This window comes from Oncorhynchus masou, chromosome 11 (assembly GCF_036934945.1).
Source record: "Oncorhynchus masou masou isolate Uvic2021 chromosome 11, UVic_Omas_1.1, whole genome shotgun sequence".
Lineage (NCBI taxonomy): Eukaryota > Metazoa > Chordata > Actinopteri > Salmoniformes > Salmonidae > Oncorhynchus > Oncorhynchus masou.
In genome coordinates, this window is record NC_088222.1 from 791573 (window position 1) to 808513 (window position 16941).

General features: G+C 39.1%; 1 protein-coding gene across 2 annotated transcripts in view; it reads right to left on the reverse strand.

Annotated features, from left to right (window-relative positions):
* The window catches only part of galt (galactose-1-phosphate uridylyltransferase), a 186654-nt gene extending 169964 nt beyond the window's left edge, over nucleotides 1-16690 (reverse strand). For both annotated transcript variants that reach the window (XM_064977214.1, XM_064977213.1), the window contains exons 1-3: nucleotides 16227-16690; nucleotides 13932-14101; nucleotides 1176-1300 (exon numbers count right to left, since the gene is read on the reverse strand). In XM_064977214.1, coding sequence (XP_064833286.1) covers nucleotides 1176-1300; nucleotides 13932-14101; nucleotides 16227-16263 — 332 coding nt within the window. In that variant the 5' untranslated portion in view covers nucleotides 16264-16690. The remainder of the gene's footprint in view (nucleotides 1-1175; nucleotides 1301-13931; nucleotides 14102-16226) is intronic.
* Between the last annotated feature and the right edge of the window lie 251 nt (nucleotides 16691-16941).

Here is a 16941-nt window from a genome sequence, read left to right on the forward strand (position 1 = left end):
TCATTAAATAGTACCCGCAAAACACCAGTCTCAATGTCAATAGTGAAGTGGCGACTCCGGGATGCTGGCCTTCTAGGCAGTCCTCAACTGGCAGCTTCATTACCCTACCATAATATAAAATATCCTACCCTACCAACCCTACCCTACTATACCATAACATAAAATATTATACCCTACAATAACATAAAATATTCTACCCTACCAACCCTACCCTACCATACATAACATAAAATATTCTCTACCATACTCTACCATAACATACATTATCTACCCTACCAACCCTACCCTACCATACATAACATAAAATATTCTACACTACCATAAAATATCCTACCCTACCAACCCTACGCTACATAACATAAAATAGCCTACCATACATACCATAATATAAAAGATTCTACCCTGGGACCTCCCGAGTGAGGTGGTGGTCTCTAGCTGTGCCACTAGAGACACTGGGTTCGAGTCCAGGCTCTGCCGTAATCGGCCATGTCCAGGAGACCCATGGAGCGGCGCACAATTGGCCCAGTGTCCGGGTTAGGGGAGGGTTTGGCCGGCAGGGATGACCTTGTCACGCACTAGTAACTCTTGTGGCGGGCCGGGCGCAGTGCATGTGGACACCATCACCAGGTGCATGGTGTTTCCTCCGACACATTGGTGCGGCTGGCTTCCGGGTTAAGTGGACATCGTGTCAAGAAGCAGTGCGGCTTGGTTGGGTTGTGTTGCGGAAGACGCATGGCTCTCGACCTTCGTCTCTCCCGAGTTCGTAAGGGAGTTGCAGCGATGAGACAAGACTGTAATACCAATAGGATACCATGAAATTGGGGAGAAAACAGGGTAAAAAAAAAAGTCCTGAGCTCAGAGAATGCAGTGTGAAAAGGCCTTGTAGTTTCTTTAATAATTCAGCATGTTAAACTGCTGGCAGTAGGTAGGCACCTTGTGTCTGGGCTACATGTCAATATATCCTCAGCTTTGACATCCTGGTCTGGTCTTGGATTCTTTAGACAGTGTCGCCACCTAGTGGTCATAGCTGATTAGAAACTAAAGCAGGAATAATGTTGTCTTCAATTTGCCTCCCAAGAGGTGTTTAAAGAAACATCATAAGTTATATTTGTCTTGTCCGAGTTGTTATAAATACCAAGATGATTGGAGATAAATAATATCAATGTTTTCCTCACCAGACGCCCCTGGCTGCTTTAGACTGGAACAGTGGATGTTGGTTATGTCCTGGGTCAGGAGCATTAGGCTGCAGGGCTGGGAAGTCATTCTCAAACACAAATGTGTTGTTGTAGTCTGGGTTCACCTGGGAGGGACAAACAGACAGTTAGACAGACAGACAGACAGTTAGACAGACAGACAGACAGACAGACAGACAGACAGACAGACAGACAGACAGACAGACAGACAGACAGACAGACAGACAGACAGACAGGGTTCATCTGGGAGGGACAAACAGACAGTTAGACAGAGACAGACAGACAGACAGGGTTCACCTGGAAGGGACAAACAGAAGTTAGATAGAGACAGACAGATAGCCAGACAGACAGACAGAGTTCACCTGGAAGGGACAAACAGACACACATATCAAGTTAATCATTCTTGGTTCATCTATTGAAGCACATTTCTAGAGATTATACAGAAACCTCTGCAGCTATTCATATTATTTAGTTTTGACATGCTTCAGAACAGGGGATTTTCGGATGCCTGATAAACATTGTTTGTGTGTGAAAGAACTACATTTAATTTTTTCTGTCAAATCACCAGTTGGCAACCCATCCCTTACAGATTTAACTGACACAAACAAGCATTACAATGATGATTTGTTTTACCAGGTAAGTTGACTGAGAACACGTTCTCATTTGCAGCAAAGACCTGGGGAATAGTTACAGGGGAGAGGAGGGGGGATGAGCCAGTTAGAAGCATGGGATGAATAAGTGACCATGATGGTTTGAGGGCCAGATTGGGAATTTAGCCAGGACACCGGGGTTAACACCCCTACTCTTATGATAAGTGCCATGGGATCTTTAATGACCAATGTCAGGACACCCGTTTAACGTCCCATCCGAAAGACAGCACCCCACACAGAGCAATGAACCCTCACTGACCTGGGGCATTGGGATATTATTTAGACCAGAGAAAGAGTGCCTCCTACTGGCCCTCCAACACCACTTCCAGCAGCATCTGGTCTCCCATCCAGGGACTGACCAGGACCAACCCTGCTGGTATGCTGCTTAGCTTCAGCAAGCCAGAAGCAATGCCCAGGACCAGTGGTATCTTCAGAAGCAAGCCAGCAGTGGTATGCAGGGTGGTATGTTGCTGACCAGGACCAACCCTGCTTATCTTCAGAAGCAAGCCAGCAGTGGTATGCAGGGTGGTATGCTGCTGACCAGGACCAACCCTGCTTAGCTTCAGAAGCAAGCCAGCAGTGGTATGCAGGGTGGTATGCTGCTGACCAGGACCAACCCTGCTTATCTTCAGAAGCAAGCCAGCAGTGGTATGCAGGGTGGTATGCTGCTGACCAGGACCAACCCTGCTTATTTTCAGAAGCAAGCCAGCAGTGGTATGCAGGGTGGTATGCTGCTGACCAGGACCAACCCTGCTTATCTTCAGAAGCAAGCCAGCAGTGGTATGCAGGGTGGTATGCTGCTGACCAGGACCAACCCTGCTTATCTTCAGAAGCAAGCCAGCAGTGGTATGCAGGGTGGTTTTTGCTGACCAGGACCAACCCTGCTTAGCTTCAGAAGCAAGCCAGCAGTGGTATGCAGGGTGGTATGCTGCTGACCAGGACCAACCCTGCTTAGCTTCAGAAGCAAGCCAGCAATGGTATGCAGGGTGGTATGCTGCTGATAGTTCAGTGCCAGTATAATAAAACATAACCTCATCTACTCTTATGTATTGATTTATCCAAGCAGTATTCATAATAGAGGTCGACCGATTAATAAAGGCCGATTAATTAGGGCCGATTAATTAGGGACGATATCACGTTTTCATGACAATCGGAAATCGGTAATTTTGAACACAGATTTTGACAAAAATATATTTATATTTTTACACCTTTATTTAATCTTTATTTAACGAGGCAAGTCAATTAAGAACACATTCTTAATTTCAATGCGGTCCTAGGAACAGTGGGTTAACTGCCTTGTTCAGGGGCAGAACGACAGATTTTTACCTTGTCAGCTCAGGGATTCAATCTTGCAACCTTACGGTTAACTAGTCCAGCGCTCTAACCACCTGGCTCACGAGGAGCCCGCCTGTTACGCAAATGCAGTAAGAAGCCAAGGTAAGTTGCTAGCTAGCATTAAACTTAATCAATCATAATCACTAGTTATAACTACACATGGTTGATGATATTACTAGTTTATCTAGTGTGTCCTGCATTGCATTTAATCGATGCAGTGCTCATTCGCGAAAAAGGACTGTCAATGCTCCAACGTGTACCTAATCATAAACATCAATGCCTTGCTTAAAATCAATACACGGAAGTATATATTTTTAAACCTGGTTAGCAGGCAATATTAACCAGGTAAAATTGTGTCACTTCTCTTGCGTTCATTGCACGCAGAGTCAGGGTATATGCAACAGTTTGGGCCGCCTGGCTCATTGCGAACTCATTGGCCAGAATTTTACGTAATTATGACATAACATTGAAGGTTGTGCAATGTAACAGGAATATTTAGACTGATGGATGCCACCCGTTAGATAAAATACTGAACGGTTCCGTATTTCACTGAAAGAATAAATGTCTTGTTTTCGAGATGATAGTTTCCGGATTTGACTATATTAATGTCCTCGCATTTCTGTGTGTTATTTTGTTATAATTAAGTCTATGATTTGATAGAGCAGTCTGACTGAGCGGTGGTAGGCACCAGCTGGCTCATAAGCATTCATTCAAACAGCAATTTCATGCGTTTTGCCAGCAGCTCTGCTGTTTATGACATCAAGCCTATCAACTCCCGAGATGAGGATGGTGTAACGATGTGATGTGAAATGGCTAGCTAGTTAGCGGGGTGCGCGCTAATAGCATTTCAAACATCACTCGCTCTAAGAATTGAAGTAGTTGTTCCCCTTGCTCTGCATGGGTAACGCTGCTTCGAGGGTGGCTGTTGTCGTTGTGTTCCTGGTTCGAGGCCAGGTAGGAGCAAGGAAAGGGACGGAAGCTATACTGTCACACTGGCAATACTAAAGTGCCTATAAGAACATCCAATAGTCAAAGGTATATGAAATACAAATGGTATAGAGGGAAATAGTCCAATAATTCCTAAAATAACTACAACCTCAAACTTCTTACCTGGGAATATTGAAGACTCATGTTAAATGGAACCACCAGCTTTCATATGTTCTCATGTTCTGAGCAAGGAACTGAAATGTTAGCTTTCTTACATGACACATATTGCACTTTTACTTTCTTCTCCAACACTTTGTTTTTGCATTATTTAAAACAAATTGAACATGTTTCATTATTTACTTGAGGCTAAATTGATATTATTGATATATTATATTAAGTTAAAATAAGTGTTCATTCAGTATTGTTGTAATTGTCATTATTACAAATACATTTTAAAAATCGGCCAACAAATCAGTATCGGATTTTTTTGTCCTCCAATAATCGGTATTGGTATCGGCGTTGAAAAATCATAATCGGTCGACCTCTAATTAATAACCCTAGAGCAGTAAAAAATACATTGAAATAAATATAGAAAAATGAAACGGAAGGCGTTTGAACCTGGTCTGGCACAAAGAGAAGATTCAAGTGGGAGAGATATCTATAGGATAAGTGTGCCTATTAAGTTCACTTCCAACTTTAGATTTAAAAAAGATTACATATAATCTGCTGATTAATTTTTCAAATAATTCATCTGGTTGTTATATACACGGGGGCCCCACAAGGGTGTGTTCTCAGCCCCCTCCTGTACTCAAAGCCAATTCCTCCTTTGGCTGCCTTTCCTTCCAGTTCTCTGCTGCCAATGACTGGAACAAACTGCAAAAATCACTGAAGCTGGAGACTCATATCTCCCTCACTAGCTTTAAGCTGTCAGAGCAGCTCACAGATCACTGCACCTGTACACTGCCCATCTGTAAATATCCCATCCAACTTCCACATCCCCTTACTGTTATTTATTTAGCTCCTTTGCAGCCCAGTACTGCTACTTCATCTTCTGCACATCTATCACCCCAGTGTTTAATGTGCCTATACTGCAATAATTTTGCAACTATGACCTATTTATTGACACACCCCCGTATCCTACTTCATTTGCACACACTGTATATAGACTTTCTCTATTGTATTATTGACTGTATGTTTGTTTATTCCATGTGTAACTCTGTGTTGTCTGTGTCACACCATATTTACTGTATCTACTATATCTACAGTATCTACCCAGTGTCTACCCAGTATCTACCTATACATACTGTATCTAATAGATCTACTGTAGCTACAAAAATCTACCTTCTATATCTACTTATAGCTACAGTATCTACTATATCTACAGTATCTACCCAGTATCTACCTATACATACTGTATCTAATATATATCTACTGTAGCTACCAAAAATCTACCAATATCTACTATATCTACCTATATCTACTATATCTACAGTATCTACCCATACATACAGTATCTAATATACAGTGCCTTGCGAAAGTATTCGGCCCCCTTGAACTTTGCGACCTTTTGCCACATTTCAGGCTTCAAACATAAAGATATAAAACTGTATTTTTTTGTGAAGAATCAAAAACAAGTGGGACACAATCATGAAGTGGAACGACATTTATTGGATATTTCAAACTTTTTAAACAAATCAAAAACTGAAAAATTGGGCGCGCAAAATTATTCTGCCCCCTTAAGTTAATACTTTGTAGCGCCACCTTTTGCTGTGATTACAGCTGTAAGTCTCTATCAGTTTTGCACATCGAGAGACTGACATTTTTTCCCATTCCTCCTTGCAAAACAGCTCGAGCTCAGTGAGGTTGGATGGAGAGCATTTGTGAACAGCAGTTTTCAGTTCTTTCCACAGATTCTCGATTGGATTCAGGTCTGGACTTTGACTGTGCCATTCTAACACCTGGATATGTTTATTTTTGAACCATTCCATTGTAGATTTTGCTTTATGTTTTGGATCATTGTCTTGTTGTAAGACAAATCTCCGTCCCAGTCTCAGGTCTTTTGCAGACTCCATCAGGTTTTCTTCCAGAATGGTCCTGTATTTGGCTCCATCCATCTTCCCATCAATTTTAACCATCTTCACTGTCCCTGCTGAAGAAAAGCAGGCCATAAACCATGATGCTGCCACCACCATGTTTGACAGTGGGGATGGTGTTCAGAGCTGTGTTGCTTTTACGCCAAACATAACGTTTTGCATTGTTGCCAAAAAGTTCAATTTTGGTTTCATCTGACCAGAGCACCTTCTTCCACATGTTTGGTGTGTCTCCCAGGTGGCTTGTGGCAAACTTTAAACGACACTTTTTATGGATATCTTTAAGAAATGGCTGTCTTCTTGCCACTCTTCCATAAAGGCCAGATTTGTGCAATATACAACTGATTGTTGTCCTATGGACAGAGTCTCCCACCTCAGCTGTAGATCTCTGCAGTTCATCCAGAGTGATCATGGGCCTCTTGGCTGCATCTCTGATCAGTCTTCTCCTTGTATGAGCTGAAAGTTTAGAGGGACGGCCAGGTCTTGGTAGATTTGCAGTGGTCTGATACTCCTTCCATTTAAATATTATCGCTTGCACAGTGCTCCTTGGGATGTTTAAAGCTTGGGAAATCTTTTTGTATCCAAATCCGGCTTTAAACTTCTTCACAACAGTATCTCGGACCTGCCTGGTGTGTTCCTTGTTCTTCATGATGCTCTCTGCGCTTTTAACGGACCTCTGAGACTATCACAGTGCAGGTGCATTTATACGGAGACTTGATTACACACAGGTGGATTGTATTTATCATCATTAGTCATTTAGGTCAACATTGGATCATTCAGAGATCCTCACTGAACTTCTGGAGAGAGTTTGCTGCACTGAAAGTAAAGGGGCTGAATAATTTTGCACGCCCAATTATTCAGTTTTTGATTTGTTAAAAAAGTTTGAAATATCCAATAAATGTCGTTCCACTTCATGATTGTGTCCCACTTGTTGAAATGTGATTGTGTCCCACTTGTTGAAATGTGATTGTGTCCCACTTGTTGAAACTGAAATGTGGCAAAAGGTCGCAAAGTTCAAGGGGGCCGAATACTTTCGCAAGGCACTGCATATCTACTGTAGCTACCAAAATCTACCAATATCTACACAGTATTTTTTTTACCTTTATTTTACTAGGCAAGTCAGTTAAGAACAAATTCTTATTCCCAATATATATATATATATACTGTACTACTGTAGCAACCAAAATCTACCCATATCTACAGTATCTACCTATATCTACAGTGTCTACAGTATGTACCTATATCTACTATATCTACCCATATCTACTATATCTACCCATATCTACTAAATATACCTATATATACTATATCTACCCATATCTACTATATCTACCCATATATACTGTATATACCCATATCTACAATATCTACCCATATCTACTGTATATACCTATATCTACTATATCTACCTATATCTACCCATATCTACTATATCTACCCTTATTACCTATATCTACTATATCTACCCATATCTACTATATCTACCCATATCTACTGTATATACCTATATCTACTACATCTACCCATATCTACAGTATCTACAGTATCTACCAATATCTACAGTATCTATCTGTATCTACAGTATCTACCCATATCTACAGTATCTACAGTATCTACATATATCTACAGTATCTACCTATATCTACCCATATCTACTGTATCTACCTAAATCTACTATATCTACCCATATCTACTATATCTAACCACATCTACTATATCTACCTATATCTACTATATCTACCTATATCTACTATATCTACCTATATCTAACCACATCTACTATATCTACTATATCTACCTATATCTACCTATATCTACAGTATCTACCCATATCTACAATATCTACCCATATCTACTATATCTACTGTATCTACCAATATCTACTATATTTACAGTATCTACCCATATCTACTATATCTACCCATATCTACAGTATATAACTATATCTACTATATCTACCCCCATCTACTGTATATACCCATATCTACTATATCTACCCATATCTACTGTATATACCTATATCTACTATATCTACCCATATCTACCTATATCTACTATATATACAGTATATACCCAGTAACTACCCATATCTACAGTATATAACTATATCTACTATATATACCCCCATCTACTGTATATACCCATATCTACTATATCTACCCATATCTACTGTATATACCTATATCTACTATATCTACCCATATCTACCTATATCTACTATATATACAGTATATACCTATATATACTATATCTACCCATATCTACAGTATCTACCCATATCTACAGTATCTACCCATATCTACAGTATCTACCCATATCTACAGTATCTAACTATATCTACTGTATCTAACTATATCTACTGTATCTACCTATATCTACTATATATACAGTATCTACAAATATCTACTAACTCTAGAGTATCTACCCATATCTACAGTATCTACTGTATCTACTATAGCTACCCATATCTACTATATCTACCCATATCTACAGTATCTACCATATCTACAGTATCTACCCAGTATCTACTGTATCTACAGTATCTACCCAGTAACTACCCATATCTACAGTATCTACCCATATCTACAATATCTACCCATATCTACTATATCTACCCATATCTACAGTATATAACTATATCTACTATATCTACCCATATCTACAGTATCTACCCATATCTACAGTATCTACCCATATCTACTATATCTACCCATATCTACAGTATATAACTATATCTACTATATCTACCCATATCTACAGTATCTACCCATATCTACAGTATCTACCCAGTATCTACCTATACATACTTTATCCAATATATATATCTACTGTTGCTACCAAAATCTACCCATATCTACTATATCTACCCATATTTACAATATCTGCCTATATTTACAGTATCTACCCATATCTACTGCATCTACCCATATCTACTGCATCTACCCATAACCACAGTATCTACCCATATCTACTGTATCTACAGTATCTAGCTATATCTACAGTATCTACAGTATCTACAGTATCTACCTATATCTACCCATATCTACAGTATCTATATATAACTACAGTATCAACAGTATCTACATATATCTACAGTATCGACAGTATCTACTGTATCTACCCATATCTACAGTATCTACCTATATATACCCATATCTACAGTATCTACCCATATCTACAGTATCTACCTATATCTACTATATATACTGTATCTACCCATATCTACAGTATCTACCCATATCTACAGTATCTATCTGTATCTACAGTATCTACCCATATCTACAGTATCTACAGTATCTACATATATCTACAGTATCTAACTATATCTACAGTATCTACCCATATCTACTGTATCTACCTAAATCTACTATATCTACCCATATCTACTATATCTAACCACATCTCCTATATCTACCTATATCTACTATATCTACCTATATCTACTATATCTACCTATATCTAACCACATCTACTATATCTACTATATCTACCTATATCTACTATATCTACAGTATCTACCTATATCTACAGTATCTACCCATATCTACTATATCTACTGTATCTACCAATATCTACTATATCTACAGTATCTACCCATATCTACTATATCTACCCATATCTACAGTATATAACTATATCTACTATATCTACCCCCATCTACTGTATATACCCATATCTACTATATCTACCCATATCTACTGTATATACCTATATCTACTATATCTACCCATATCTACCTATATCTACTATATATACAGTATCTACCCAGTAACTACCCATATCTACAGTATCTACCCATATCTACAGTATCTACAGTATCTACATATATCTACAGTATCTACCTATATCTACAGTATCTACCCATATCTACTGTATCTACCTAAATCTACTATATCTACCCATATCTACTATATCTAACCACATCTACTATATCTACCTATATCTACTATATCTACCTATATCTACTATATCTACCTATATCTACTATATCTAACCACATCTACTATATCTACCGATATCTACAATATCTACAGTATCTACCTATATCTACAGTATCTACCCATATCTACTATATCTACCCATATCTACAGTATATAACTATATCTACTATATCTACCGCCATCTACTTATATACCCATATCTACTATATCTACCAATCTCTACTGTATATACCTATATGTACTATATCTACCCATATCTACCTATATCTACTATATATACCCATATCTACTATATCTACAGTATATACCTATATATACTATATATACCCATATCTAGAGTATCTACCCATATCTACCCATTATCTACTGTATCTACTGTATCTACTGTATATACAGTATCTACCCAGTAACTACCCATATCTACAGTATCTACCAATATCTACAGTATCTACAGTATCTACCAATATCTACTGTATCTACCTATATCTACTGTATCTACCTATATCTACTGTATCTACCTATATCTACTGTATCTACCTATATCTACTATATCTACAGTATCTAACTATATCTACTGTATCTACTATAGCTACCCATATCTACTATATCTACCCATATCTACAGTATCTACCATATCTACAGTATCTACCCATATCTACCCATTATCTACTGTATCTACTGTATATACAGTATCTACCCAGTAACTACCCATATCTACAGTATCTACCAATATCTACAGTATCTACAGTATCTACCTATATCTACTGTATCTACCTATATCTACTGTATCTACCCATATCTACAGTATCTACAGTATCTACCGTATCTACCCATATCTACCGTATCTACCCATATCTACCGTATCTACCCATATCTACCGTATCTACCCATATCTACCGTATCTACCCATATCTACCGTATCTACCCATATCTACCGTATCTACCCATATCTACCGTATCTACCTATATCTACCGTATCTACCTATATCTACCGTATCTACCTATATCTACCGTATCTACCTATATCTACCGTATCTACCTATATCTACCGTATCTACCTATATCTACCGTATCTACCTATATCTACCGTATCTACCTATATCTACTGTATCTACTGTATCTACCGTATCTACCTATATCTACCGTATCTACCTATATCTACTGTATCTACAGTATCTACCGTATCTACCTATATCTACCTATATCTACTGTATCTACAGTATCTACCGTATCTACCAATATCTACCTATATCTACTTTATCTACCGTATCTACTATTGTAAAGTGGCTGTTCCACTGATGTCAGAAGGTGAATTCACCAATTTGTAAGTCGCTCTGGATAAGAGCGTCTGCTAAATGACTTAAATGTAAATGTACCTATATCTACCTATATCTACTGTATCTACAGTATCTACAGTATCTACCTATATCTACTATATCTACCTATATCTACCTATATCTACCTATATCTACTGTATCTACCTATATCTACCTATATCTACCTATATCTACCGTATCTACCTATATCTACTGTATCTACCTATATCTACTGTATCTACCTATATCTACTGTATCTACCTATATCTACAGTATCTACCGTATCTACCTATATCTACCTATATCTACTGTATCTTCCAACTGACTGTATCACAATTCCAGTGGGTCAGAAGTTTACATACACTAAGATGACTGTGCCTTTAAACAGCTTGGAAAATTCCAGAAAATTATGTCATGGCTTTAGAAGCTTCTGATAGGCTAATTGACATAATTTGAGTCATTTGGAGGTGTACCTGTGGATATATTTCAAGGCCTACCTTCAAACTCAGTGCCTCTTTGCTTGACATCATGGGAAAATCAAAAGAAATCAGCCAAGATCTCAGAAAAAAAATTGTAGACCTCCACAAGTCTGGTTAATCCTTGGGAGCAATTTCCAAACGCCTGAAGGTACCACGTTCAACTCTACAAACAATAGTACGGAAGTATAAACACCATGGGACCACGCAGCCGTCATACCGCTCAGGAAGGAGACGCGTTCTGTTCTGTCTCCTAGAGATGAATGTACTTTGGTGCGATAAGTGCACATCAATCCCAGAACAACAGTAAAGGACCTTGTGAAGATGCTGGAGGAAACAGGTACAAAAGTATCTATATACACAGGAAAACGAGTCCTATATCGACATAACCTGAAAGGCCATTCAGCAAGGAAGAAGCCTCTGCTCCAAAACCACCATAAAAAAACCAGACTACAATTTGCAACTGCACATGGGGACAACGATCAAACTTTTTGGAGAAATGTCCTCTGGTCTGATGAAACAAAAATAGAACTGTTTGGCCATAATGACCATCGTTATGTTTGGAGGAAAAAGGGGGAGGCTTGCAAGCCAAAGAACACCATCCCAACCGTGAAGCACAGGAATGGCAGCGTCATGTTGTGGGGGTGCTTTGCTGCAAGAGGGACTGGTATGCGTGTGTGAGCAAAGGGGCCTTCCAACCTGATTCAGTTACACCAGCTCTGTCAGGAGGAATGGGCCAAAATTCAACCAACTTATTGTGGGAAGCTTGTGGAAGGATACCTGAAACATTTGACCCAAGTTAAACAATTTAAAAGGCAATGCTACCAAATACTGACTGAGTGTATGTAAACGTCTGACCCACTGGGAATGTGATGAAAGAAATAAAAGCTGAAATAAATCACTCTCTACTATTATTCTGACATTTCACATTCTTAAAATTAAGTGGTGATTCTAACTGACCTAAAACAGGAAGTTTTTACTAGGATTAAATGTCAGGTATTGTGAAAAACTGATTTAAAATGTATTTGGCTAAGGTTTATGTAAACATCCAATTTCAACTGTACCTACTTTATCTCTACCCATCTACTGTATCTATCTACTGTATTTGTCTACTGCATCTACCTACTGTATCTCTACCCATCTACTGTATCTATCTCTACTGTATCTATCTACTGCATCTACCTACTTTATCTCTACCTATCTAATGTATCTATCTGTCTCTACTGTATCTATCTACTGTATCTATCTACTGCATCTACCTACTTTATCTCTACCTATCTAATGTATCTATCTGTCTCTACTGTATCTATCTACTGCATCTACCTACTTTATCTCTACCTATCTATCTCTACTGTATCTATCTACTCTATCTATCTAATGTATCTATCTAATGTATCTATCTACTGCATCTACCTACTTTATCTCTACCTATCTACTGTATCTATCTATCTCTACTGTATCTATCTACTGCATCGACCTACTTTATCTCTACCTATCTATCTCTACTGTATATATCTACTGCATCTACCTACTTTATCTCTACCTTTCTACTGTATATATCTATCTCGACTGTATCTATCTTCTGTATCTATCTATGGCATCTACCGATCTACTGTATCTATCTATGGCATCTACCTATCTACTGTATCTATCTACTGTATCTATCTACACTATATCTACCTATTTTATCTTTGGGGCAGCAGGTAGCCTAGTGGTTAGAGAATTAGGCCAGTAACAGAAAGGTCGCCAGATTGAATCCCTGAGCTGACAAGGTAAAAATGTGTTGTTTTGCCCCTGAACAAGGCAGTTAACCCACTGTTCCTAGGCTTTCATTGTAAATAAAAATGTGTTCTTAACCATCGTGCCTTGTTAAATAAAGGTTCATAAAAATAGACATAATAAAATCTATCTCTGTGTGTGTGTCCTTTCTGTTGGTGTTCCCAGGACAGAGGGGGTTGTTAGGGTTGTGTCAGGGTTATAGGGTCAGAGGTCAAGGTTCTCACCTCTCCGTTGGCCCTGGTGTTCCCAGGACAGAGGGGGTTGTTTGGGTCGTGTTGAGGTACTTGGTCCTCCTCTTCCTTCTCCACCTGGCCACTCCAAGGTCTCTTCATCCTGTGGGCCGACACCAGAACCCACGTGTCCCGGAGGGGGTTGTAGCGCAGGTGCTGGTGCTCTGAGACAGACACAGAGAGAGAGAGAGATGTTTTAATCTCACTTTTGTATATTATCTACCTCGCTTGCTTTGGCAATGTTAACACATGTTTCCCATGCCAATAAAGCCCCTTGAATTGATTTGAGATAGAGAGAGAGAGAGAGAGAGAGAGATACAGAGAGAGATACAGAGAGAGAGAGAGACAGACAGACAGACAGACAGACAGACAGACAGACAGGACAGACAAACAGAGAGAGACAGTAAATCTCAGTAAGACCAAAATAATGGTGTTCCAAAAAAGGTCCAGTCACCAGGACCACAAATACAAATTCCATCTAGACACTGTTGCCCTAGAGCACACAAAACTATACATACCTTGGCCTAAACATCAGCCCACAGGTAACTGTCCACAAAGCTGTGAACGATCTGAGAGACAAGGCAAGAAGGGCATTCTATGCCATCAAAAGGAACATAAATTTCAACATACCAATTAGGATTTGGCTAAAAATACTTGAATCAGTCATAGAGCCCATTGCTGTATCTTTATGGTTGTGAGGTCTGGGGTCCGCTCACCAACCAAGACTTCACAAAATGGGACAAACACCAAATTGAGACTCTGCACGCAGAATTCTGCAAAAATATCCTCAGTGTACAACGTAGAACACCAAATAATGCATGCAGAGCAGAATTAGGCCGATACCCACTGTTTATCAAAATCCAGAAAAGAGCAGTTAAATTCTATAACCACCTAAAAGAAAGCGATTCCCAAACCTTCCACAACAAAGCCATCACTACAGAGAGATGAACCTGGAGAAGAGTCCCCTAACAAGCTGGTCCTGGGGCTCTTTCACAAACACACCCTACAGATCCCCATGACAGCAGCACAATTAGACCCAACCAAATCATGAGAAAACAAAAAGATAATTACTTGACACATTGGAAAGAATTAACAAAAAACAGAGCAAACTAGAATACTATTTGGCCCTACACAGAGAGTACACAGCGGCAGAATACCTGACCACTGTGACTGACCAAAAATTAAGGAAAGCTTTGACTATGTACAGACTGACAGCGAGCATAGCCTTGCTATTGAGAAAGGCCGTTAGGCAGACATGGCTCTCAAGGGAAGACAGGCTATGTGCTCACTGCCCACAAAATGAGGTGGAAACTGAGCTGCACTTCCTAACCTCCTGCCCAATGTATGACCATATTAGAGAGACATATTTCCCTCAGATTACACAGATCCACAAAGAATTCGAAAACAAATCCAATTTTGAAAAACTCCCATATCTACTGGGTGAAATTCCACAGTGTGCCATCAGAGCAGCAAGATTTGTGACCTGTTGCCACGAGAAAAGGGCAACCAGTGAAGAACACGCACCATTGTAAATACAACACATATCTATGCTTATTTTATCTTGTGTCCTTTACCATTTGCACATTGTAAAAACACTGTATATATATATAATATGACATTTGTAATGTCTTTATTGTTTTGAAACTTCTGTATGTGTGATGTCTACTGTTAATTTTTATTGTTTATTTCACTTTATATATTATATACCTTACTTGCTTTGGCAATGTTAACACATGTTTCCCATGCCAATAAAGCCCCTTGAATTGAATTGAATTGAGAGAGAGATGCACACATACACACAATTAGCTAATTAGGTCATCTCAAGAACTAACCACGGATTCTGTTGTAGTCCAGCCTCATTTTTTATAATCGGTAGAGGTTCAGTCACAGGTGGAAGTTATACCAATTAAAGTATATCTGGACTGCGCTCTCTAACATGGTCTGCAGGTGGCACCAGAGATGCATCCATGTACTTTATATACCAAAACAGGAACTGAATCACGGGTTGTATTCTGTGGTAACATAAAGTCTTGCTGACTGAACATGTAAAGTCATTGGACTATAAAGAGTGACATTATGCTCCTTTAATCAATAACTCCTAAAAGACCAGATGCACTAATAGTCTGTAGTCGTGTTTTAGTAGTGTGTTCTTGTTCCATGTGTAACTCTATGTTGTCTGTTTACACTGCTATGCTTTATATTGGCCAGGTCGCAGTTGCAAATGAGAACTTGTTCTCAACTAGCCTACCTGGTTAAATAAAGGTGAAATAAAATAAAAATAAATATTACCCTTTGGATCAAAGCGGAGTTCATTATTGCTGCTCATTGCGTTGGTCTATGTTGTTGTCACAACGCCGACGACGTGAAAGTCCACCTGTGTCCAGCCCTACTTTACTAAACGTCTCTCTGTGTCAGTACCAGTGGTGGCTCGGACTGTCTTCAGTCTGACATCTATAAGATCAACCCTAACCCTGCTTTGAGTTGGTGCTGTTTTGAAAGCGTTCTGCCGCTAACTACTCTCGGAATAGAACCAGTGGAGAGAATGAAAGCTGCGCAGATGAACGCAGGATTCCAGACGTAACGCAAGGTATACTAGTGGACGCGTTCAGAACCATGCGGAACATTCAGATAGATATGTGTTGTTAAATGTTTGTCTTGGTAGGATACAATCTTACATGTAGTGGCTTTCTGATAACTAGAACAACACCAGTGACTTCATGGCAACAAAAGCAAGCTCAACGACAAATATTGACAGCGCGACCATGCCTGCGTGACATTTTTTCACCATTCTGATTGGATATCATTTCAACTCGTCTTGTCAATTTCTTCCGCATCATTCGTTCTTGGTTGGTCAGTTACTGAATGAGGATGGATACCTTCTTTCATATGGGGAATTTCTTGATCCATTTAAAATTCCAATAACCCTGAAATAATATGCAATTGTTTATGATGGGGGGATTGTATATTTTCTTAATTTCCCTGGGGTTGATGTAAGTAACATAGA